General features: G+C 39.4%; 1 protein-coding gene across 1 annotated transcript in view; it reads left to right on the top strand.

Moving 5' to 3' along the window:
* Positions 1-26,627, top strand: part of itchb (itchy E3 ubiquitin protein ligase b) — an 82,025-nt gene extending 55,398 nt beyond the window's left edge. The window contains exons 16-24 of the mRNA XM_061973696.2: positions 4,999-5,087; positions 7,475-7,634; positions 8,875-9,008; positions 14,245-14,385; positions 18,361-18,481; positions 18,601-18,705; positions 18,856-18,952; positions 19,192-19,264; positions 23,563-26,627. Of these exons, the coding sequence (XP_061829680.2) occupies positions 4,999-5,087; positions 7,475-7,634; positions 8,875-9,008; positions 14,245-14,385; positions 18,361-18,481; positions 18,601-18,705; positions 18,856-18,952; positions 19,192-19,264; positions 23,563-23,662 (1,020 nt within the window). The 3' untranslated portion in view covers positions 23,663-26,627. The remainder of the gene's footprint in view (positions 1-4,998; positions 5,088-7,474; positions 7,635-8,874; positions 9,009-14,244; positions 14,386-18,360; positions 18,482-18,600; positions 18,706-18,855; positions 18,953-19,191; positions 19,265-23,562) is intronic.
* Positions 26,628-27,447: the final 820 nt, after the last annotated feature.

Raw genomic sequence — 27,447 nt, 5'->3', positions numbered from 1 at the left:
GACTTCCCGAGGGACACGGTCGAATGCCTTCTCCAAGTCCACAAAGCACATGTAGACTGGTTGGGCAAACTCCCATGCACCCTCAAGGACCCTGCCGAGAGTATAGAGCTGGTCCACAGTTCCACGACCAGGACGAAAACCACACTGTTCCTCCTGAATCCGAGGTTTGACTATCCGGTCTATTCAGGTGTACTGGAGAGGAGGCTACGCCGGATAGTCAAACCTCGGATTCAGGAGGAACAGTGTAAGAAAAAAAAAAGATTTCCATGACATTTTGTGAATTTCTCACATCATGTCTTCTTCCCTTTAGGAGTGTGCTAGGTGCCCAGCAATAACCTACAACTACTGCTCTGTACCGTTTGATGCTTTTTCATGAAAATGGCAGCCAGGAAGGGGTTATTTTTATTTTGGATGTAAGAATTGTTTGTACCTGAATCGGAGTTAAAGGCAGCAAAGGGAATATGTTTGGTTTTCTTGGATCTGAAGACCTACCTAATGGTCACGCCTTCTCTGCTCTTTCCACTTTAAAGACAGCTGTTTTGTGAACATAGTTTGATGCCAGATTCTCCAATGTTCATCCAAGTATATCCACTATCAAATTAGTATAAGCATCTAGCTGGTTAAATGTGGTGTGTCTCTCTATACAGCTAGGTTAAACCTCCGCCACCTGAGTGGTGGCGGAGGTTTAACCTAGCTGTATACAAAGAAGGGGCAGTTAATGAGCATCCTATGTAATTGTTTATTTTGGCCAAAATGAGAAGAATGTCAGTTTACAATGTTCGTAATGTGAGATTTACAGTCGTGGTCAAAAGTTTACATACACTTGTGAAGGACATAATGTCATGGCTGTCTTGAGTTTCCAATCATTTCTACAACTCTTATTTTTTTGTGATAGAGTGATTGGAGCACATACTTTTTGGTCACAAAAAACATTCATGAAGTTTGCTTCTTTTATGAATTTATTATGGGTCTACTGAAAATGTGACCAAACCGGCTAGGTCAAAAGTATACAACATACATGATCAATTTTGGTGATATAGAAAAGTTACAATCAAATCAAATTAGCTTCATGGCATGGCCTCTTAACTTCATGTGAGTGATTATGATTGACGACACCTGTTGACTTCTCTGAGCCCATTTAAATAGGGCTCATGTGATGCAGTCATTAGACTCGGTTACAAACAATGGGAAAGTCTAAGGAACTCAGCACAGATCTGAAAAAACGAATCATTGTCTTGAGCAAGTCAGGAAAGTCACTTGGAGCCATTTCAAAGCAGCTTACGGTCCCAAGAGCAACTGTGCAGACAATTTTCCGTAAGTATAAAGTGCATGGCACAGTTTTGTCACTGCTACGATCAGGAAGAAAACGCAAGCTATCACCTGCTGCTGAGAGAAAATTGGTCAGGATGATCAAGATTCAACCGAGAACAACCAAAAAGCAGGTCTGCAATGAATTGGAAGCTGCTGGAACACAGGTGTCAGTGTCCACAGTCAAGCATGTTTTGCATTGCCATGGACTGAGAGGCTACCATGCAAGAAGGAAGCCCTTGCTCCAGAAGCCACACCTTAAAGCTTGTCTGAAGTTTGCTGCTGATCACATGGACAAAGATAAGACCTTCTGGAGGAAAGTTCTGTGGTCTGATGAAACACAAATTGAGCTGTTTGGCCACAATACCCAGCAATATGTTTGGAGGCGAAAAGGTGAGGCCTTTAATCCCAGGAACACCTCCCCTATCGTCAAGCATGGTGGTGGTAGTATTATGCTCTGGGCCTGTTTTGCTGCCAATGGAACTGCTGCTTTACAGAGAGTAAATGGGACAATGAAAAAGGAGGATTACCTCCAAATTCTTCAGGACAAGCTAAAATCATCAGCCCGGAGGTTGGAGTGGGCGCACTTGGGTGTTCCAAACACATGTCAAAAATGGTAAAGGAATGGCTAAATCAGGCTAGAATGAAGGTTTTAGAATGGCCTTCCCAAAGTCCTGACTTAAACGTGTGGACAATGCTGAAGAAATAAGTCCATGTTAGTAAACCAACCAATTTAGCTGAATTGCACCAATTTCGTCAAGAGGGGTGGTCAAAAATTCAAGCAGAAGCTTGCCAGAAGCTTGTGGATGGCTACCAAAAGCGCTTTATTGCAGGTAAACTTGCCAAGGGACATGTAAGCAAATATTGACATTGCAGTATGTATACTTTTGACCCAGTAGATTTGCTCACATTTACAGTAGACCCATAATAAATTCATAAAAGAACCAAACTTCATGAATGTTTTTTGTGGCAAACATGTGCTCCAATCATTCTATCACAAAAAAATAGAAGTTGTAAAAAATATTGGAAACTCAAGACAGCCATGACATGATGTTCTTTACAAGTGTATGTCAACTTTTGACCACAACTGTATATTGTGTTTTATTAAAACAAAGTTACTATAGAGACCGTTGTTACAAACTATTGGGACTCTCCCTTTAAGAGGAAGGAGTCCACCCAGACCATTTACTTCTAAGGCTGTATAAATTACTGAGAGGTGAATAGAATTGAAAATAACACAATTATTCTATACATAAGATTAAGTACAAACAATAGCAATACCAGCGCTGGAAAGAGGAGTTTAAAGTTTGGAGCGATCTCTAAAATCGTCGCCCTCCTTACATGCTTTTGTCCAACTTGCAGCTTCGTCTTAGCTGAGCTTGAAACCAAACGTTAACTTTGCGTATGTGTTTACACACACACTTCTCCACTCACCCTCCGTTTTCTTCTTGGTGCCGCTTTCCCCAGAACCTAAATGGAAGCATGTCATTTCTCATGTTTAAAGATAGCATCTTTATTCTTGATGCTGATCGCGGCATTAGTGCGGCCTGCAGCCAGTGTTGATTTACCGGCCAATGTCTAATTAGGGACCGAGTCCCTTTGGGACAGAGAACCCTATTGTATTTCTAGCGTTTTATTACTATACCGCCGCCTCTTTGAGCTGTAATTTGACCCCCTTAACATGCTTCAAAACTCACCAAATTGGACACACACATCAGGACTGGCAAAAATTGCGATCTAATCAAAAAACCAAACCCCAAAACTCAAAATTGCGCTCTAGCGCCCCCTAGGAAGAAAACACAGACAAAACTGGCTGTAACTCCCAGTAGGAATGTCGTAGAGACATGAAACAAAAACCTATGTAGGTCTCACTTAGACCTATATTTCATACACTGACAACCCCCAGCAAAAATCGACATGAAGTTTGCAATTCCCCCTTCAAAACAAAAGTTGTGTAAAAACAGTCACCTTTTTTCAAACATTATCTCCTCTGAGCACGTTTGTCGTGTCGTCTTCAAATTAGCACAGGAGAGAGATTGAGCCCTTCTGATTAAAAGTTGATGAAAGAGTTTTAATTACTGCTCCGGTTTGGATTTTATGAGCCCTCAAAGTTGGTCCCGTCCATCGCTGCTTGCAGCTTTAATTCCACCAGAGGTGGGTAGAGTAGCCAGAAATTGTACTCAAGTAAGAGTACTGTTACTTTAGAGATTTATTACTCAAGTAAAAGTAAGGAGTAGTCACCCAAATATTTACTTGAGTAAAAGTAAAAAGTATGTTGTGAAAAAACTACTCAAGTACTGAGTAACTGATGAGTAACATACACACTCATATCATATATATATATATATATATATATATATATATATATATATATATATACAGTATATAATTTATATGTATTTATTTTGCTGTTTTTGTTTACATGTTAAAGGTGTTTTAATGAATATACATGCATGTTTAACATATAGATTCCTTTCTTTCATGAAGACAAGAATATAAGTTGGTGTATTACCTGATTCTGATGACTTGCGTTGATTGTAATCAGACAGTAGTGATGATAACGTCCACGTTTTCAAATGGAGGAGAAGAAAAGTTCCTTCTTTCTGTCTAATACCACATAAAAGTGGTGGGTTTTTGGCATCTTATTTGTCCAGCTTCCATATTCGTTTTTATACACTTTACAAGAAATATATTGGCGTCAAGCTCCGTAGCTTGCTAGCTTGTTTGCGCTGGCTTTCGGAGACTCTTATTTTGAAAGCGCAGGCGCGATGGAGCGGCACTTTTATTGTGAAGACAGGAACGTCCTCATGTGCGGTCAGTCTTTAGGCTTTTGACGGGATGTACGGTTGAAATAAAAAAGTATCTTTTTTCCTTCACACTTTTGATTGATTGATTGGAACTTTTATTATTAGATTGCACAGTACAGTACATATTCCGTACAATTGACCACTAAATGGTAACACCCCAATAAGTTTTTCAACTTGTTTAAGTCAGGTCATGTGACCCCCTGGCTCTGTTTGATTGGTCCAACGTCACCAGTGACTGCATCTGATTGGTGGAACGAAGTGAAACGTCACCAGTAAGGCAGGCACTTTGAAGGTCTGTCTGACAGACCAAAACAAACAAAGCGTGCATTAACAGATCGATAAAAATTAGTAGCGAGTAGCGAGCTGAATGTAGATAAAAGTAGCGGAGTAAAAGTAGCGTTCCTTCTCTATAAATATACTTAAGTAAAAGTAAAAGTATGTTGCATTAAAACTACTCTTAGAAGTACAATTTATCCCAAAAGTTACTCAAGTAGATGTAACGGAGTAAATGTAGCGCGTTAATACCCACCTCTGAATTCCACTTACTTTTCTTCGACACGCTGCCACTGGAAGAGTCCGCCTCACACTTGGAGAACATAATGGAGGTTGAAGTTAACTAAAAAAACAAAAAACAATAGCGACATTGTTACTGGAAAAGAGGATGTTTTTGTTGTTGCTGTCATCATGTGTGGTGTGTTCCGTGTTCCTGGTGAAAAAAAGTGTGTCATCACACAGCAATAGTGATCTTGTGAAATGTGCATTCCACTCAATGCGGGATGGGGTGACACCTGAAAACATGTGTGTATGCTTACCCACCTTCTGAATTGTCAATGTTTGTGCTCTCCACTGACCTGCCCTGACTGTGTACATATTTGAATTTTAGATAATGAGCTTTAACGCTCAGGATTTACGAAGAAGACTGTGGATCATCTTTCCAGGAGAAGAAGGCCTCGACTATGGCGGTGTTGCAAGGCAAGTACCAAGTGGGAACTAATGGATAATCACAGTGTTTAGTACAGTGTTTTTCATTCTTTTTTGAGCCAAGGCACATTTTTTGCGTTGAAAAAATCCGGAGGCACACCAGCAGGAGAAATCATTCAAATAAGGAAACTCAGTTGACCGTAAAAAGTCGTTGTCGCAATTGTTGCATATGAATTCAAACCATAACCAAGCATGCATCAATATAGCTCTTGTCTCAAAGTAGGTTCACTGTCATGACCTGTCACATCACGCCGTGACTTATTTTGACTTTTTTGCTGTTTTCCTGTGTGTAGTGTTTTACTTCTTGTCTTGCGCTCCTATTTTGGTGGCTTTTTCCCCCGCATCTACTTCGTTTTAGCAATCAAGAATATTTCAGTTGTTTTTATCCTTCTTTGTGGGGACATTGTTGATTGTCATGTCATGTTCGGATGTACATTGTGGACGCCGTCTTTGCTCCACAGTAAGTCTTTGCTGTCACATACTCCGGTTTTCCCGTAATTAGTACGGTTTTCATCAACCTATTCCGGGTTACGGTTGCAGTGATAAAAAATACGGTTTTTCATTAATTAAAAAAAAAAATTTTTTTTAAAAGTTTTATTCACGAAATCGCGTAACAACAATGACAATCGACACTGCTTCCCGTAACTTCCTATCGAGCCATTCCGAATGCCATGCGCGAGGCTATTTATAGCACCGCTGCCAAGCACGAGGCACCTGTTGCCCATTGTTTCCAAACGAGCGAACGATCATGGAATCAGCCGGAGAAAAATCACAAACGAGTCTTAAACCGAAAAGAAAACTGCAGTCATTCCGTGAAGAATATTCAAAAGCCTATCCGGGAATAATTATCCGTTCCAAAAAGGGTGAAAACTACGCGAATTGCACCTTGTGCAGACAAGATTTTTCGATCGGACACGGAGGAATTAGCGATGTAAAAGACCACGTTGGGACAAAAAAACACAAGTCTAATGCCGTTGCTAGCGATACAAGTGGAAAACTTTCAACGTTTTTCGGATTTTAGCCACAAAAAGGTAATGACACCAATGTTATCTATTGGAATTGTTTAGTACTGTTATACTGTTAAAAGTGTTTATACTATTTATGCTTTCAAGTCCAAGTTGAAGAAATCTTGTTAAATGTTGACAGCATAACTACCAAAATACAGAAGTATGTCCTTAATATTTTTGCAGTGCTATTTCTGTTGAAAAGTTCAAATGATTACATTAGAGATGTGATGTGCCACTTTTCAAGTGTCTGATGGCTTAAATTAATTTTCATGAATTTTTCATATTTTGAATTCTTTTGAAAGGCTTACAAAAAAACTACATTTGAATTGTAATTCCATGCTATTGACAGGCCTATTAATTTTAATGAAGTTAGCTTACCATGTTTACAGTATGATAATTGTGATAGAAATGTGAATTTTAGGCACAGAATATTTTTTACAATTGAACAAGGCAGTAGATTATACAAGCTTGGACAGAAAGTTAATAATGACACCAATTTTTTTTTTAATGGAATTGTTTAGTACTGTTTTACCATTTGTTTACTGTAAAAAGTGTTTATACTGTTTATACTTTCAATGAACAAATTGAAGTCTTGTGAAAGGTTGACAGGATAACTGGCATTAACTGTCAAAATAATTTCAAACTATTGAAGTTAGCTTACAGAATAAACATGTCAATCAACCCATATGATTTTTGCTGTAATATTTTTGTTTTGAAAAGTCACTGTGACTGATAGAAAAGTGATGGTTTTAGCAACATTTTAACCTGTCTGAATGCTAATAATCATTTTGCGTCGGGGGGCGAAGCCTGAACCCCCCACCAGGACTTTGTCCTGGACCTACCGGGGCCTGCGGCCCCTGGACCCTGGCTACTAGGTTTTTCTGATTTCAAAAGTTGGCAGGTATGAATATATAATTATATATTTTGATTCCAAAGAAAGTGATGGTGGCGCATTTGCTTACATGTGAGTTGAAAATCAAAGCTAACGTAGATCCACGCTGATGTCTGTGTCTCCTCTACTTAACAGCCATAAAAAGATTACAACCCTCCCAAATATATTACACTATATACATCCATTCATACATTATATTACTTTCATGTAAAAAACACTCATTTTTAAGTAGTTCCGACTTTTCTTTTCGTTTGTAGTAGTAGCGACTTCCTCCCGGTCAATGTCCCTTGTTTTCACTTTATGGAAGTGCGCATGCAAGTAACTTTGAGGCCACATTACACTGAAGTCTGACAAAAAATGTACTTGCAGTGTAAACAGTCAGCTGGAAAAATCCGATTTGTGCCACTTTGGCCTGCAGTGTAAACGTAGTAATTAAGTGTTGGACGAGAGTCGTTATCCCTCCTCTTCTTCTCTTACAGGGAGTGGTTCTTCCTGCTGTCCCACGAGGTGCTGAACCCCATGTACTGTCTGTTTGAATACGCCGGGAAAGAAAACTACTGTCTGCAGATCAACCCGGCCTCTTACATCAACCCCGACCATCTGAAATATTTCAAGTTCATCGGCCGCTTCATCGCCATGGTTAGTCCTTGTACATATTCTATCAACTAGTGCAGGGGTCGGCAACCCGAGGCACCGGAGACGCATGCGGCTCTTTGATCACTCTGATGCGGCTCAGCAGCTTACTTGCTGAACCCCCTAATTTTCCCGTGAGACTTCCGGATTTCAGTACCTCTCGCAGAAAACTCCCGGGATTTATATTCGCCGATTTTCACCCTTACAGCTATAATAAGGGCGTGCCATGATGGTACAAATTTGGCGCTCTCTACAATCTGTATTAACAGCGTGCCAGCCCAACACTTGTTATACTATACACATCTTCTGCTTGCACACGTAGGTGACAGCAAGGCATAGTTTGTCAACAGCCACACAGTTACACTGACGGTGACCATATAAAACAACTTTAACACTCTTACTAATAATGCGCCACACTTTGAACCAAAACCAAACAAGAATGACAAACACATTTCGGGAGAACATCCGCACCTTAACACAACATAAACACAACACAACAAACACCCAGAATCCCATGCAGCCCTGACTCTTCCGGGCTACATTATACACCCCTGCTACCACCAAACCCCCCCCCTGCTCCCTCACACATCACTCTGTGCGTCGGTTGAGGTGGGCGGGGGTGTATAATGTATCCCGGAAGAGTTAGGGCTGCATGGGATTCTGGGTATTTGTCCTGTTGTGTTTATGTTGTGTTACGGTGCAGATGTTCTCCCGAAATGTGTTTGTCATTCTTGTTTGGTGTGGGTTCACAGTGTGGCGCATTATTAGTAAGAGTGTTATAGTTTTTTTTTTTATACCGCCACCGTCAGTGTAACCTGTGTGGTTGTTGACCAAGTATGCCTTGCTGTCACCTACGTGAGCAAGCGGAAACACCATACAACGTGTGGCTGATCAGGCACGCTGGTTGTAGTGGGTGCTATATGCTGTACCATCACGACATGCATAACGCTGACAAGCGCCATTCATTTGAAACCCGCGTGCCACACCAGCTTTCAAATTCCATATAAAGGTGTGGGCTGCGTGTCTGAGACCCCTGGTTTATACATAGCTCAAAGCAAAAATAAAACTTTGTATGCAGTGTTATTTCATTTAAAATTTCAAAAATAATTTGCAGCTCCCATTGTTTTCTATAATTTGCGAAACTGGTCAAAATGGCTCTTTGACTGGTAAAGGTTGCCGACCCCTGAACTAGTGTGTCTAACGAGGACAAAATCCCAACCTAATTCCTGGTCTGTGTTTTTTTTAGGCGCTCTTCCACGGCAAGTTCATCGACACGGGTTTCTCGCTACCCTTTTATAAGCGCATGCTGAACAAGCCTTTAGCCCTCAAAGACCTGGAGTCCATCGATCCCGAGTTCTACAACTCTCTCATGTGGATCAAGTAAGTTCTGTTTTTGTTCACAGTATTTTTCAAAACTGAGTACCGTATTTTCCGCACCATAAGCCGCCCCGTGTTATAAGCCGCGCCTTCAATGAACGGCATATTACAAAACTTTGTCCACCTATAAGCCGCCTCGTGTTATAAGCCGCATCTAACTGCGCTACAGGGAATGTCAAAAAAACAGTCAGATAGGTCAGTTAAACTTTAATAATATATTAAAAACCAGCGTTCTAACAACTCTGTTCACTCCCAAAATGTACGGTAATGTGCAAATGTGCAATCACAAACATAGTAAAATTCAAAATAGTGCAGAGCAATAGCAATAACTTAATGTTGCTCGAACGTTAATGTCACAACACACAAAATAAACATAACACTCACTTTCTGAAGTTATTCTTCATTCATAAATCCCTCGAATTCTTCTCCTACGGTGTCCGAATTAAAAAGTTGGGCGAATTACGGGATCCAAAATGGCCGGCTCCGTCTCGTCGAAGTCATCAGAGTCAGTGTCGCTGTTGTTTTTCCAGCAGTTCCGTGAATCCTGCCTTCCGGAAAGCTCGGACCACAGTTGAGACCGAAATATCCGCCCAGGCATTTACGATCCACTGGCAGATGTTGGCGTATGTCGTCCGGCGCTGTCTCCCTGTCTTAGTGAATGTGTGTTCGCCTTCGGTCATCCATTGTTCCCACGCCGTTCGCAGTCATGCTTTAAATGCCTTGTTGACACCAATATCGAGCGGTTGGAGTTCTTTGGTTAATCCACCCGGAATGACGGCGAGTGTTGTATTTGTGTGCTTCACTTGTTTTTTGACACCATCTGTGATGTGGGCGCGCATGGAGTCGTATATCAACATGGACGGAGCTGCGTGAAAAAAGCCACCCGGCCTCTTCGCGTAAACTTACCTTAACCACTCGCTCATCTTTTCTTCATCCATCCATCCCTTCGAGTTAGCTTTTATGATGACGCCGGCTGGAAAGTTCTCTTTTGGCAAGGTCTTCCTTTTGAATATCACCATGGGTGGAAGTTTCTGGCCATTTGCATGGCAAGCTAGATCCACAGTGTGTCGCTTAGTAGGAGCCATTTTGTGGTCTTTACAGATGTAAACACACAAAGGAAATGAAACGTAATACCCGCGCGCTTCTTCTTCTATGGGGGCGGGTGCTTACCTTGGCGTAGAAGAAGAAGCACTTCCTCTTCTACGGGGAAAAAAGATGGCGGCTGTTTACCGTAGTTGCGAGACCTAAACTTTATGAAAATGAATCTTAATATTAATCCATATATAAAGCGCACCGGGTTATAAGCCGCACTGTCAGCTTTTGAGTAAATTTGTGGTTTTTAGGTGCGGCTAATAGTGCGGAAAATACGGTACTAGGGATGTCCCGATCCGATATTTGGATCGGATCGGCCGCCGATATTTGCCAAAAAATGCTTATCGGCAAGGCATGGGAAAATGCCAATCCAGATCCAGTTTAAAAAAAACTCCGCTCCGTGTTTTCCAACGCACCTATTTAAATAATACATTCCACTTTTCTGCTGCTCCCTAATTTCCGTTCCGCATTTTCCAGCACACCTTCAACACATCCACAGGTCTGTGGATTCTCACGCTGTTGCTTTTAGCTGCTGGCATTACACGACAGGCTCTTCTCACTCTTTCCTGTGTCTCCCTCTCACAGACAGCAAGGGCACCTTCTTACACACGTCACATACTGTCACGTCATACGTCACATACTGTCACGTCATACGTCACATACGTATACGTCTTCCTTGAGCAGAGAGGTAGCAGCATGGCTAACGTAAGCTGTGATGCTAGCGCAGCCGTGTGACCAACGTTCTCTCTAAGGTGCGCGCTTGTGCAATTGCGCACTGCTCAAACGTCCTCTGCGCATAGCAATTATATGCCACGCACAAAATCAAATAAAAAAATAAGCGCAAAACAATTTTCGACACACGGACACGACAGAGAAAACAGTTTTCGTCATCATTGTTCAAATATTGTAATGTCTGTCGAGACGCTTATCTCCGTTCGGTGCCACATGCCCACACCATCAAAATGCCCAGGCAAAAATTTCCACATCAACACCGTATGAAAAAAATAGTGATTTTTTTTAGTTGTGATTTCCTTCTCTGCATGAAAGTTTAAAAGTAGCATATATTAATACAGTATGAAGAAGAATGTTTTAATGTAGACATGCAAGCCTTGAAAGAACATTTTGAAAATCAAGACTACATTTCCTGCAAATGGGTGCATTTCTACCCTATATTTTAACTTTAGATTTATTCTCATATCAAACTCTTTTGGCTGTCTTTTTGACACTTACATCCGGCGCCCCCCTCCACACCCTGGATTATAAATAATGTAAATAATACAATGTGATTATCTTGTGTGATGACTGTATTATGATGATAGTATATATCTGATAGTATATATCTGTATCATGAATCAATTTAAGTGGACCCCGACTTAAACAAGTGGAAAAACTTATTGGGGTGTTACCATTTAGTGGTCAATTGTACGGAATATGTACTTCACTGTGCAACCTACTAATAAAAGTCTCAATCAATCAATCAAAACACATAGAATCATCATACTGCTGTGATTATATGCATCAAGTGAGGCAAAATATCGAGATATACAGGTAAAAGCCAGTAAATTAGAATATTTTTAAAAACTTGATTTATTTCAGTAATTGCATTCAAAAGGTGTAACTTGTACATTATATTTATTCATTGCACACAGACTGATGCATTCAAATGTTTATTTCATTTAATTTTGATGATTTGAAGTGGCAACAAATGAAAATCCAAAATTCCGTGTGTCACAAAATTAGAATATTACTTAAGGCTAATACAAAAAAGGGATTTTTAGAAATGTTGGCCAACTGAAAAGTATGAAAATGAAAAATATGAGCATGTACAATACTCAATACTTGGTTGGAGCTCCTTTTGCCTCAATTACTGCGTTAATGCGGCGTGGCATGGAGTCCATGAGTTTCTGGCACTGCTCAGGTGTTATGAGAGCCCAGGTTGCTCTGATAGTGGCCTTCAACTCTTCACCCAACCATGCAAATTTTGCATTTCCTTTGGAAATCGAGGTCCCAGAGTCTGGAGGAAGACAGGAGAGGCACAGGATCCACGTTGCCTGAAGTCTAGTGTAAAGTTTCCACCATCAGTGATGGTTTGGGGTGCCATGTCATCTGCTGGTGTCGGTCCACTCTGTTTCCTGAGATCCAGGGTCAACGCAGCCGTCTACCAGCAAGTTTTAGAGCATTTCATGCTTCCTGCTGCTGACCTGCTCTATGGAGATGGAGATTTCAAGTTCCAACAGGACTTGGCGCCTGCACACAGCGCAAAATCTACCCGTGCCTGGTTTACGGACCATGGTATTTCTGTTCTAAATTGGCCCGCCAACTCCCCTGACCTTAGCCCCATAGAAAATCTGTGGGGTATTGTGAAAAGGAAGATGCAGAATGCCAGACCCAAAAACGCAGAAGAGTTGAAGGCCACTATCAGAGCAACCTGGGCTCTCATAACACCTGAGCAGTGCCAGAAACTCATCGACTTCATGCCACGCCGCATTAACGCAGTAATTGAGGCAAAAGGAGCTCCAACCAAGTATTGAGTATTGTACATGCTCATATTTTTCATTTTCATACTTTTCAGTTGGCCAACATTTCTAAAAATCCCTTTTTTGTATTAGCCTTAAGTAATATTCTAATTTTGTGACACACGGAATTTTGGATTTTCATTTGTTGCCACTTCAAATCATCAAAATTAAATGAAATAAACATTTGAATGCATCAGTCTGTGTGCAATGAATAAATATAATGTACAAGTTACACCTTTTGAATGCAATTAATGAAATAAATCAAGTTTTTCAAAATATTCTAATTTACTGGCTTTTACCTGTATATGAATGAGGTAGATCCCCTCCACTTGGTCAATTGAAAAGTAGCTCGCCTGCAGAAAAAGTGTGGGCACCCCTGCTCTAAACGCTCCAACAGCAGTTCTCAGGTCCAACACCGCACAAACATCTTTCAACAATCAGGGTCACAGCGATCGAGGCGCATTCTGAAAATCTAATCTTCAACCCGAACAGGTTGTTTTTTGCACATTCTGTGTTCTGTATTGCTGCTCGTTTAGCTGTGATAATTATGACCATATGTTTCTGGATTCTATTTCATATGTGTTCATTTATTACTTTCATTTTATTGAAATATTTAAATTGTTATTCTGTTCAAAGCTCGGTATAAATTTCAAAAAATATATTTTACATTCTTCAGTGTTTTAAAAATACAAATTTTAGCACCGGTATTGGTTTAAATGTAAAGACTCGGGGTGTCTCAATCCGTCATTAACATCGGTTCGATATCAGCAAAAAACAAGTATCCGATTCTATCGGTGTGCATTTTAAATCTCCGATATTAGGCCGCGATACAAGGAGTCTTAGAGCGTGTTTACTTTTGCAAAGCTGCACAGACAGTTGGAGGACAGTTCGCTAAATGTCCTCCAATAAGCACACAAGGTTGGTCTTTTCTTGTATTTTGAATTTAAAAAAGGTAAACATGGTACGCTATAGGCTACTATGAGCAAGCAGCTACACAACAGCTAAGCCCACAATAGCACAAAAGCTAGAAATATGTAATAAGTGTCATTAATTGGACAATATTGCAGTCTAAAACATGGCATTTGTCAATACAAACAAGTATTAAATAACATAATTGTATATTACTTACAAATACAAAGTCTCCAAGACAATTGTGTATTAGAAAGTATCCAGTAACAAACGGGTCTGCATCATTCAACTCACTGCGTCAAGAGTTTAACCTCGATATAATCATTGTGGCCACTAAGCTCAAAAAACAATTACAATTCCACCTCAATTTACAGACATGGTAAGTCCATTCCAGATAGTTAATAATAAATAGGTTAGTGTTATTCATACCTACTATTGTTCTGTTTAAGTAAATTCACTTGATCAAGCCTTTTCTGTTCTAACATTCCATAATACAAAATAATAAAAGTATGTATGATTCCTGCTGTTTTATCAAATCAATATTGGTATTGGCCAATACGCAACGCTCCAATATTGGCATTGTATCAAAAGTGAAAAAGTTGTATCGTACTATCTCTACTTTTGACAATGTCTGTGATGAGAAATTTTGACTGGATAGTAAATCTGTGTTGCTATCCAAACTGTATAGTTCGGCGTTGTGATTGTCCTCCCTGTTCCCTTAGGGACAACAACATCGAAGAGTGCGGCTTGGAAATGTTCTTCTGTGTCGACAAGGAAATCTTAGGGGAAATCACCACCCACGACCTGAAACCCGAAGGAGGAGACATCCAAGTTACGGAGGAGAACAAAGAAGAGTACATCAGGTGTGTGTTGACATACATAAACCTATACCAAAATGATCACTTTAGTCACTCACACTGTACACAGAGCACATGAATGTAATATGAAATACAGGAAGGAAAAGATCAAATAGAACCATTTCTTGATATATGTTTAAAAAAAATGTGTGGTTTTCTTGCACACTGGAAGTTGCAAATGAGGAAGAAGTCTGAATAAGGAGACCACTATGCTGCTTATTTATCACTGGCAATACCATCAATCAATCAATCAATGTTTATTTATATAGCCCTAAATCACAAGTGTCTCAAAGGGCTGCGCAAGCCACAACGACATCCTCGGTACAAAGCCCACATAAGGGCAAGGAAAAACTCACCCCAGTGGGACGTCGATGTGAATGACTATGAGAAACCTTGGAGAGGACCGCATATGTGGGTAACCCCCACCCCCCTCTAGGGGAGACCGAAAGCAATGGATGTCGAGTGGGTCTGACATAATATTGTGAGAGTCCAGTCCATAGTGGATCCAACATAATAGTAAGAGTCCAGTCCATAGTGGGGCCAGCAGGACACCATCCCGAGCGGAGACGGGTCAGCAGCGCAGAGATGTTCCCAGCCGATGCACAGGCGAGCGGTCCACCCCGGGTCCCGACTCTGGACAGCCAGCACTTCATCCATGGCCACCGGACCTGTGCCCCCCCCCCCCTCCCCCCTCCACAAGGAATAGGGGAGCAGAGGAGAAAAGAAACGGCAGATCAACTGGTCTAACAGGGGGGCTATTTAAAGGCTCGAGTATACAAATGAGTTTTAAGATGGGACTTAAATGCTTCTACTGAGGTAGCATCTCTAATTGTTACCGGGAGGGCATTCCATAGTACTGGAGCCCCAATAGAAAACGCTCTATAGCCCGCAGACTTTTTTTGGGGCTCTGGGAATCACTAATAAGCCGGAGTTCTTTGAACGCAGATTTCTTGCCGGGACATATGGTACAATACAATCGACAAGATAGGACGGAGCTAGACCGTGTAGTATTTTATACATAAGTAGTAAAACCTTAAAGTCACATCTTAAGTGCACAGGAAGCCAGTGCAGGTGAGCCAGTATAGGCGTAATATGATCAAACTTTCTTGTTCTTGTCAAAAGTCTAGCAGCCGCATTTTGTACCAATTGTAGTCTTTTAATGCTAGACATAGGGAGACCCGAAAATAATACGTTACAGTAGTCGAGACGAGAGGTAACGAACGCATGAATAATGATCTCAGCGTCGCTAGTGGATAAAATAGAACGAATTTTAGCGATATTACGTAGATGAAAGAAGGCCGTTTTAGTAACACTCTTAATGTGTGATTCAAAGGAGAGAGTTGGGTGGAAGATAATACCCAGATTCTTTACTGAGTCGCCTTGTGTAATTGTTTGGTTGTCAAATGTTAAGGTGGTATTATTAAATAAATGTCGGTGTTTAGCAGGACCGATAATCAGCATTTCCGTTTTCTTGGCGTTGAGTTGCAAGAAGTTAGCGGACATCCATTGTTTAATTTCATTAAGACACGCCTCCAGCTGACTACAATCCGGCGTGTTGGTCAGCTTTAGGGGCATGTAGAGTTGGCTGTCATCAGCATAACAATGAAAGCTAACACCGTATTTGCGTATGATGTCGCCTAGCGGCAGCATGTAAATACTAAAGAGTGCAGGGCCAAGAACCGAACCCTGAGGAACTCCGCACGTTACCTTAACATAGTCCGAGGTCACATTATTATGGGAGACGCATTGCATCCTGTCAGTAAGATAAGAGTTAAACCACGACAAAGCTAAGTCTGACATACCAATACGTGTTTTGATACGCTCTAATAAAATATTATGATCGACGGTATCGAAAGCAGCGCTAAGATCAAGAAGCAGCAACATAGATGACGCATCAGAATCCATCGTTAGCAGTAGATCATTAGTCATTTTTGCGAGGGCTGTCTCCGTAGAGTGATTTGCCCTCAAACCGGATTGAAAAGGTTCACAGAGATTGTTAGACATTAAGTGTTCATTTAGCTGCTGTGCGACAATTTTTTCGAGGATTTTCGAAATAAAGGGAAGGTGGGACACCGGTCGGTAGTTTACCATGAGGTCAGGATCAAGGTTAGGTCTGTTGAGCAGAGGATGAATAACCGCTTTCTTGAATGCTAGGGGAACAGTGCCAGAGGAAAGTGATAAGTTTATAATATTTAGCACTGATGGACCTAACCATCAGAGCAGATCTTTCCACATGTTCAAAGACACCATCTTTATTCTTGATGATGGCCATGCAGCCACTGTTATTTTATTCCCTTTTCTGAGTGTTTTACGAAGTCAAATTTTGACATACAGTAACAAAAGTCAAATGTAATGAAAAACTAAAAATAAGTAATAAATGATACATATTGCGCACTAAACGATTGCACAATGTGCAGATAAATAACACAACAAAAATGCTATTTCTGTCACAGCATCATCGTCGTTGTCTGACTCTGAATTTTACTTGATTTTCCAAAAGGTTATATTCCAATTTTATTTAAATTAATAAACTATAATTAACAATAATTTTACAATGTATGAAGAAATGCATCTATTTTTATTTTTATTTATTGTATTATTTTTTGTTTTATTTAAATCCATTTATTGACCATGGTGACACACATGCAGAGGTGGGTAGTAACGCGCTACATTTACTCCGTTACATCTACTTGAGTAACTTTTGGGATAAATTGTACTTCTAAGAGTAGTTTTAATGCAACTTACTTTTACTTTTACTTGAGTATATTTATAGAGAAGAAACGCTACTTTTACTCCGCTACTTTTATCTACATTCAGCTCGCTACTCGCTACTAATTTTTATCGATCTGTTAATGCACGCTTTGTTTGTTTTGGTCTGTCAGACAGACCTTCAAAGTGCCTGCGTTACTGGTGACGTTTCACTCCGTTCCACCAATAAAATGCAGTCACTAGTGACGTTTGACTCCGTTCCACCAATCAGATGCAGTCACTGGTGACGTTGGACCAATCAAACAGAGCCAGGCGGTCACATGACCTGACTTAAACAAGTTGAAAAACTTATTGGGGTGTTACCATTTAGTGGTCAATTGTACGGAATATGTACTGTACTGTGCAATCTACTAATACAAGTTTCAATCAATCAATCAAAAGTGTGAAGGAAAAAAGACACTTTTTTATTTCAAACGTACATCCCGTCAAAAGCCTAAAGACTGACTGCACAGTTCCTGTCTTCACAATAAAAGTGCCGCTCCATCGCGCCTGCGCTTTCAAAATAAGAGTCTCCGAAAGCCAGCGCAAACAAGCTAGCAAGCTACGGAATTTGCCGCCAATGTATTTCTTGTAAAGTGTGTGAAAACGAATATGGAAGCTGGACAAATAAGATACCAAAAACCAACCACTTTCATGTGGTATTAGACGGAAAGGAGGAACTTTTTTTCTCCTGCATTTGAAAACGTGGACGTTAAGCACTGCTGTCTGATTACAATCAATGCAAGTCATCAGAATCAGGTAATACACCAACTTATATTCTTGTCAACATGAAAGAAAGGAATCTATATGTATTAAACATGCATGTATATTCATTAAAACACCTTTAACATGTAAACAAAAACGGCAAAATAAATAAATATAAATGATATACTGTATATATCAATGTATGTGTATATATATATATATATATATATATATATATATGATATGTGTGTGTATGTTACTCATTAGTTACTCAGTACTTGAGTACGGTAGTTTTTTCACAACATACTTTTTACTTTTACTCAAGTAAATATTTAGGTGACTACTCATTACTTTTACTTGAGTAATAAATCTCTAAAGTAACAGTACTCTTACTTGAGTACAATTTCTGGCTACTCTACCCACCTCTGCACACATGTAATGATCAATGAACATCTCAATACATGGATTATAACATTTATCTTAAAAGTGCTTGAATGTCTTTTTTTTAATGTATGTTATTGCTTTTAGGTTGGTAGCAGAGTGGAGGCTGTCTCGGGGCGTAGAAGAGCAAACACAGGCGTTCTTCGAAGGCTTCAATGAGGTCCTCCCGCAGCAGTACCTGCAGTATTTTGACGCCAAAGAGCTGGAGGTACAAACGCATACACCCAGATCGGATTTGATCCATTCTGCACGATACATGGTGGTCCTAACAATTAAGGAAACAAAATGTATTTATTTTAGATGAGATGTGCTGGTTTGTCCTTGCAGGTGATGCTGTGTGGCATGCAGGAGATCGACCTGGCAGACTGGCAAAGAAACACCATCTACCGACATTACCCTCGAGGCAGCAAGCAGATCCTGTGGTTCTGGCAGGTCAGCAGCGACACCATAAGGAAGTCAGGAACAGAGATGACCTTGTTATTCGTGTTCACCCCATCATCACTTATTTTGCCTGTCTGTGGATTGTTGCCTCGTGTACCTAATGTTCTGTCCTTGATCTTGGATCATTTCCCCGCCCTGCAGTTAATAAAAGAGATGGACAACGAGAAGAGGATGAGGCTGTTGCAGTTTGTCACCGGGACCTGCCGCCTTCCTGTAGGAGGCTTTGCTGACCTCATGGGTAATATTATTATTATTATTATTATTTGAGTGTTTATTTTTGTTAGATTTTTTGGTTACACTTGTGCTGAGCATTTTCTATAATGAAATAAATAGGCAAATTCAGACCTGTCGTTATGTTTGCTTTTAATATCAATAATGAAAGCTTCCGTTAAATTTAAAGAGTTTGAGGTTGTTTTTTTTTAATCCAGCTCTAATTGGTAACACTGCATGACTTTAGGCGTGTACCTCACTTTATAGGAAGCAATGGCCCTCAAAAGTTCTGCATTGAGAAGGTGGGAAAAGAGAACTGGCTTCCCAGAAGTCACACGTGGTGAGTCCCCAAAGAAAAACTATTTCATTTACAGCAGGGGTGCTCACACTTTTTCTGCAGGCGAGCTACTTTTCAATTGATCAAGTCGTGGGGATCTACCTCATTCATATATATCATTTATATTTACTTATTTATGAAATATATGTTTTTGTTAATAAGTTAAAGGTGTTTAATGATAATGCAAGCATGTTTAACACATATAGTTAATATTGTTAATAAATTTAAGGTGTTTAATGATAATACAAGAATGTTTAATACATATAGTTAATATTGTTGATAAATTAAAGGTGTTTAATGATAATACAAGAATGTTTAATACATATAGTTAATATTGTTAACAAGTTAAAGGTGTTTAATGATAACACAAGTATGTTTAATACATATAGTTAATATTGTTAACAAGTTAAAGGTGTTTAATGGTAATACAACCATGTTTAATACATATAGTTAATATTAATAAGTTAAAGGTGTTTAAAGATAATACAAGCATGTTTAACACATATAGTTAATATTGTTAATAAGTTAAAGGTGTTTAAAGATAATGCAAGCATGTTTAACACATATAGTTAATATTGTTAACAAGTTAAGGTGTTTAAAGATAATACAGGCATGTTTAATACATATAGTTAATATTGTTAATAAATTAAAGGTGTTTAATGATAATACAAGAATGTTTAACACATATAGTTAATATTGTTAATAAATTAAAGGTGTTTAATGATAATACAAGTATGTTTAATACATATAGTTAATATTGTTAACAAGTTAAAGGTGTTTAAAGATAATGCAAGCATGTTTAATACATATAGTTAATATTGTTAACAAGTTAAAGGTGTTTAATGATAATACAATCATGTTTAATACATATAGTTAATATTAATAAGTTAAAGGTGTTTAAAGATAATACAAGCATGTTTAACACATATAGTTAATATTGTTAACAAGTTAAAGGTGTTTAATGATAATACAAGCATGTTTAACACATATAGTTAATATTGTTAATAAGTTAAAGGTGTTTAAAGATAATGCAAGCATGTTTAACACATATAGTTAATATTGTTAACAAGTTACGGTGTTTAAAGATAATACAGGCATGTTTAATACATATAGTTAATATTGTTAATAAATTAAAGGTGTTTAATGATAATACAAGTATGTTTAATACATATAGTTAATATTGTTAACAAGTTAAAGGTGTTTAAAGATAATGCAAGCATGTTTAATACATATAGTTAATATTGTTAACAAGTTAAAGGTGTTTAATGATAATACAAGCATGTTTAATACATATAGTTAATATTAATAAGTTAAAGGTGTTTAAAGATAATACAAGCATGTTTAACACATATAGTTAATATTGTTAACAAGTTAAAGGTGTTTAATGATAATACAAGCATGTTTAACACATATAGTTAATATTGTTAATAAGTTAAAGGTGTTTAAAGATAATGCAAGCATGTTTAACACATATAGTTAATATTGTGAACAAGTTAAGGTGTTTAAAGATAATACAGGCATGTTTAACACATATAGTTAATATTGTTAATAAGTTAAAAGTGTTTAAAGATAATACAGGCATGTTTAACACATATAGATTCCTTTCTTTCATGAAGACAAGAATATAAGTTGGTGTATTACCTGATTCTGATGACTTGCATTGATTGGAATCAGACAGTGGTGCTAAAAACGTCCGCATTTTCGAATGGAGGAGAAAAAAGTCCTCCTTTCTGTCCAATACCACATGAAAGTGGTTGGTTTTTGGCATCTTATTTGTCCAGCTTCCGTACTCCTTTGTATACACTTTACAAGAAATACATTGTCGGCAAACTCCGTAGCTTGCTAGCTTGTGCACGCCAGCTTTCTGAGACTCGTTTTGTTAGCGCAACTGTGCAACTGTGCAGTCAGTCTTTGGAGTTTTGACGGCAGGTACGGCGCCAGAGTCTGTTGAAATAAAGTGTTTCTCGCCTTCCAGTCGGTAATTTTAATGAGCTGGCAGCAGCCAGCGTCATCTCAGAAGACCCTCGGGTGCCGTGAATGTCAATCAAGTGACGAAAGTGACGTCATAGTGAAGATTTATGATCGCTCATTTTTAGGACTATTTTTTTAATGGCTGGCTGGTGATCGACTGACACACCCTCCGAGATCGACCGGTAGCTCGCGATCGACGTAATGAGCACCCCTGATTTACAGTGTGTGCAATGCCAAGTTACTGTACCATGGTGGACAGAAATGTTGCTCTTTGAGGTTCCTTAGTTTAGTTTAGTTTATTAAGGATCCCTATTAGGCTACACTGCAGTGGAGACTATTCTTCCTGGGGTCCAGGCAAAAAAACATCACAAAACAAAAGATTACAATGCAGTACAACATGATCAATAATAAAATGTTGTAATACAAAAATAGCAACAACAAAAAACAATAACTTCGAATTTACATAATAATGTTCATACCAAAGATAAAAAGAGCAATATAAAAATAGATATATATTTTTGCTAAAATAAAATGTAATAAACACATTAGTGTACCAAAGACAAACAATAAGTGACGAAAAAGTACCATCCATCCATTTTCTACTGCTTGTCCCATAATCAATAAAATAGTCAATAATCAATAAAACCAGTTATGACATTAGGTACATTCTAGAATAATCTCTTTCCTCATAAATTACCACTTGCTTGTTCTTTGGCTTTCTGTGAAGCCAACACCAGGATTGGGCGCTTTTAAATAAATGTTCCTATTTCTTTTACAAATATGAACAAATCAATTAGTTGATTGTCGTTGATCAACAAACAGCATATGATCATCTCTTTCTGAATGTTCTGAATTTGTTTTGCTAGTATTTTATTGATAAGTTCAATGATGCCTGGAGTAGTTGTGCCATAATGGACGTCCGCATGGACTTCTAGAGAAAGCAAACTTGAAATGAATCTACAGAAGAATGCATTGGTTTAATCATTATGTCCCTCTCCCCCAGCGTACAAAATGTGGCGATAACCATCGAACAGGAATTAAGTTGTTGCAGTGTAGCATTGTGGTACACTCGTCATCTGTTTTAATTATGAGACACAATTGTGTCAAAGTCATGATTTTTTATGTCATGCTTGAAATAAGAAATGATTACCGTATTTTCCGCACCATAAGGCGCCCTGGGTTATAAGCCGCGCCTTCAATGAACGGCATATTTCAAAACTTTGTCCACCTATAAGCCGCCCCGTGTTGTAAGCCGCATCTAACTGCGCTAAAGGAATGTCAAAAAAACAGTCAAATAGGTCAGTCAAACTTTAATAATATATTAAAACCAGCGTGATGTGGGCGCGCATGGAATCGTATATCAACATGGACGAAGCTGCGTGAAAAAAGCCACCCGGCCTCTTCGCGTTAACTTAAACTTACCTTAACCACTCGCTCATCTTTTCTTCATCCATCCCTTCGAGTTAGCTTTTATGATGACGCCGGCTGGAAAGGTCTCTTTTGGCAAGGTCTTCCTTTTGAATATCACCATGGGTGGAAGTTTCTGGCCATTAGCATGGCAAGCTAGAACCACAGTGAAGGATGACTTCTCATTCCCTGTGGTGCCAATATTCACCGTACGTGCTCCCGTTGTATCCACAGTGCGGTTCACAGGAATATCAGTTGCTGTGAAATAGTAATCCGTGTGCGGATGGAGAGATTGCGTCTTTTCATGAACCGGATCCCTGTCGTTTAGTAGGAGCCATTTTGTGGTCTTTACAGATGTAAACACACAAAGGAAATGAAACGTACGTAATATCCGCGCGCTTTTTCTTCTTCTACGCGGGCGGGTGGTTGCTTACAGTAGAAGAAGAAGCGCTTCCTGTTCTATGGGGGCGGGTGCTTACCTTGGCGGTTGCTTGCGTAGAAGAAGAAGCGCTTCCTGTTCTACCGGGAAAAAAGATGGCGGCTGTTTACCGAAGTTGCGAGATCGAAACTTTATGAAAATGAATCGTAATATTAATCCATATATAAAGCGCACCGGGTTAAAAGCCGCACTGTCAGCTTTTGAGTAAATTTGTGGTTTTTAGGTGCGGCTAATAGTGCGGAAAATACGGTAGGTCATCAAATCTCAGCTACAAGCTGTAATATCTTACTGAGATCATTTTGGACCAAAACCCTTAAAACAAGTAAAACACTCTAACATAAAATCTGCTTAGTGAGAAGAATGATCTTATCAGACCGAAAATAAGCAAATATCAGCCTTATTTGAGACATTTCTTAGATTTCAGTTTTTGCAGTGTAAATGGATCACATGTTTACTTACATCCTGGCCCTAAACTTTGCTACAGTTTCAACAGATTGGACCTGCCGCCCTACAAGAGCTACGAGCAGCTGAAAGAGAAGCTGATGTTCGCCATCGAGGAGACGGAAGGCTTTGGACAGGAGTGATGTTTTGAAAGCAGCCTCAAGAGGCAGGTACACAGGGATCAAGACCACAATGGGACTCTTGTGTGTTTCTTGCATCCATCCCAAAGGAAAACCTTTCCGATCGCTAGCCTTCGTCGGAACCAAAATCTACCACCATCGATCCCGTACCTCAGAATGAGCGCCAATTTAGGCATGGTAGCGTTTGCCAAAATCACCACTGGAGGGCAGCAATTGTGTCTCGCTTTGCATTAGTCCAAATATTCATCGCTAGGTTAAAAGCGGGTCGCCAACAGTGACGCTGATTGTATTGTGTTGGCTCTTAGGGTGCACTCACACTTTTTAGGCAACCGTTTGTTGGTCTCGGCACGCTTGGAAAAGGTGCACCTGGGCTTGATTGCTCATGCAAGAGAATCTAACCTGGGCGTGTATACTAATCAATGAACTCGCTCCTTCTGCTAGTTATTAATGACTATCGCCACCTTGCATCATAGAAAGACTTGAAATACTGCACAAAGTCCACTGGGCAGATGCACGTAAATAGACTTGTCTTGTGCTCCCTCCTCCCTCCAGTTATGGACGATAACCGCCTCCTCGCACCATAGAACCACTCAAAGCAAACAGGGTCGGGCAATTTGCAATATGGCTTGTATGATGAAGTGATGACGTGTAGAGCAGTGTGAGTGCACCCCTAACAAAGCAACATCCACCACAATGATTGTCTCCTCCTCTCTCACCTGTGTAGCTCCTGTCCCGCTAACAAGACTTTTGAAATACTTTCAAATGTGAACTGCACTTCTTTTGGGAATTTTGTCTATCATTCACAATCTTTAAGTAAGGAAAACACATTTTTTTCTGTCTTTTTTATGTATTCTAACTTGTAAATAAACGCTAGCAAGAGTCAGCTGACATGGAGGTATTGTGATTTGCTGTATTCCGCCTAATAAGCGTTCTAAAAACATCTAAAAGCCTCCGTCAATGTATATACACGCTTAGTTTGTATGTAATATAGTAACAGGCACATTCATAATAATGTAATATGTACATATTTTGCTCATTTTAAGCATAAATTGGCGCATTCATTTCACAGGCGCATCACAGCGTTCGCTATTTCCTTCAACAACACTGCTAATCATGAGCGCCAACCACGACTACTTTGGAACAATTAATGATGCAAACTTTATATTTTTGATCTGAATATAAGGAGGATGGCCTACAAGTTTTAGAAGCTGAGTGATAAGCTGATCCACTGCTAAAGATCCAATGCTAAAGAAGAAATACAAACTACAGACATAATTAAAGCTGCAAGCAGCGTTGGTCGGGCCCGCGTATTTGGCAGGTGCTAGTCCTAAGTGTCCCAATACGTTTGTCAAGTTGTAGTCCCAAGTGTCCCAATACTTATGTCTACTTTTAGTCCGAAGTGTCCCAATACTTTTGTCTAGTGTACCTACCTTGTCTGCATTGTGTGGGCACGCTGGTGCTTCCTGCTTTTAAGCAGCCATCTTGAGAAAACAGCAGCGCAGCAGCATCAGCGCAGCGGTTCTTTGAAGGCTCATAAAATAAAAACCGGAGCAGTTAGAAAAATTATTTCGATAAATTTTATTAAGAAGGGTTCAATCTCTCTCCTGTGTTAGTTTGAAGCTGAAACGACAAACGCCCTCAGAGGAGATAATGTTTGAAGAGAAGTGACCGGTTTTTACAAAAAATTTGTTTTGAAGAGGGAATAGCAAACTTCCTGTTGATTTTTGCTGGGGGTTGTCAATTTATGAAATGTAGGTCTAAGTGAGACCTACATAGAGGTTTTTGTTTCATGTCTCTCCGACCTTCCCAGTGGGAGTTACAGGCAGTTTTGTCATTTTTTTCTTCAGAGGAGCAGTTTTTTTTTGCGTTTTATTAAAAAATTGCAGTAGAGCGCAATTTTGAGATTTGGGGTTAGGTTTTTTTTTAGATCGCAATGTTTGCCAGTCCTGATGTGTGCGTTCAGTTTGGTGAGTTTTGAAGCATGTTAAGGGGGTCAAAATATAGCTCAAAGAGGCAAAAGTTACTGTTTTTAGTACTTTTTTGTCTTGAAGGGGGAATTGCCAACTTCCTGTTGATTTTTGCCCGAGAATATACTATTATGAAATCTAGGTCTAAGTCAGACCTATATAAAGGTTTTTGTTTCATGTCTCTCCGACCTTCCTAGTGGGAGTTACAGGCAGTCTAGTTTTTTTTTTCCTAGGGGGCGCTAGAGCGCAATTTTGAGTTTTGTGGTTCGGTTTTTTAAAAAAAAGGCAATTTTCGCAGGTCCTGATGTGTGGGTCAAATATGGTGAGTTTTGAAGCATGTTAAATGGGTCAAATTACAGTTTAAAGTGGCGGCGGAAGAATAAAGAATAATAAAACCTTACAAATTCAATAGGTCCTTATGTCCCATTGTATAAGGACTCCCTAATAAAACAATCACTTACTGTACAATGTCTGCTCTCACCGGGGTGCCAATTGATGAGATGTTTACATCTTCACGTTTAAATGGAGAATTAATCATGCAAGTAAAAAAGAAAGAAAGAGATGAGCGCAAGCGAGCGTCTTTTCGTGTCTTTCTCGACATCTCCGGGTCTAAGTTGAATGTCAAAGTTGACCAATTTCTCGGTTTAAGGCCACCACCTTCTACTATACAAGTGAGAGGCATGATTTATAATCGAGAATTAACTTTCAGCAGCTCAGTGTGTCAATAGCTGCATAAGCCAGTTTTCTCCCTGTGATCGCGGCGCCGCTAAAAGTAGTTCCTTTGCGTTAGCGCTTTTGACAACAATATCGCTAACGCTTGCTTTATATTCCGATCACGAAATATAAATGGAGTATTGTTAGCATTTTTTGGGGATGTTTTTAATGGGCGCAATAGATGACTTTCATTAGCTTCTTTGTATTTTACAAATTTGAATGCAAAAAAAAAAAAAAAAATGTGTTCTTGTCTTGCATTGGAATTGTGAATGATAGGCAAAATTCCCCACAAAAAGTGCAGTTCCCATTCAAGAAGCAAAAATAAGGACATACAGGTAAAAGCCAGTAAATTAGAATATTTTGAAAAACTTGATTTATTTCAGTAATTGCATTCAAAAGGTGTAACTTGTACATTATATTTATTCATTGCACACAGACTGATGCATTCAAATGTTTATTTCATGTAATTTTGATGATTTGAAGTGGCAACAAATGAAAATCCAAAATTCCGTGTGTCACAAAATTAGAATATTACTTAAGGCTAATACAAAAAAGGGATTTTTAGAAATGTTGGCCAACTGAAAAGTATGAAAATGAAAAATATGAGCATGTACAATACTCAATACTTGGTTGGAGCTCCTTTTGCCTCAATTACTGCGTTAATGCGGCGTGGCATGGAGTCGATGAGTTTCTGGCACTGCTCAGGTGTTATGAGAGCCCAGGTTGCTCTGATAGTGGCCTTCAACTCTTCTGCGTTTTTGGGTCTGGCATTCTGCATCTTCCTTTTCACAATACCCCACAGATTTTCTATGGGGCTAAGGTCAGGGGAGTTGGCGGGCCAATTTAGAACAGAAATACCATGGTCCGTAAACCAGGCACGGGTAGATTTTGCGCTGTGTGCAGGCGCCAAGTCCTGTTGGAACTTGAAATCTCCATTTCCATAGAGCAGGTCAGCAGCAGGAAGCATGAAGTGCTCTAAAACTTGCTGGTAGACGGCTGCGTTGACCCTGGATCTCAGGAAACAGAGTGAACCGACACCAGCAGATGACATGGCACCCCAAACCATCACTGATGGTGGAAACTTTACACTAGACTTCAGGCAACGTG

Source organism: Nerophis lumbriciformis, linkage group LG01 (assembly GCF_033978685.3).
Source record: "Nerophis lumbriciformis linkage group LG01, RoL_Nlum_v2.1, whole genome shotgun sequence".
NCBI classification, from domain to species: Eukaryota; Metazoa; Chordata; class Actinopteri; order Syngnathiformes; family Syngnathidae; genus Nerophis; species Nerophis lumbriciformis.
The sequence above is the reverse complement of the archived record's forward strand: the minus strand, read 5'-3'. Positions and strand labels throughout refer to the sequence as shown.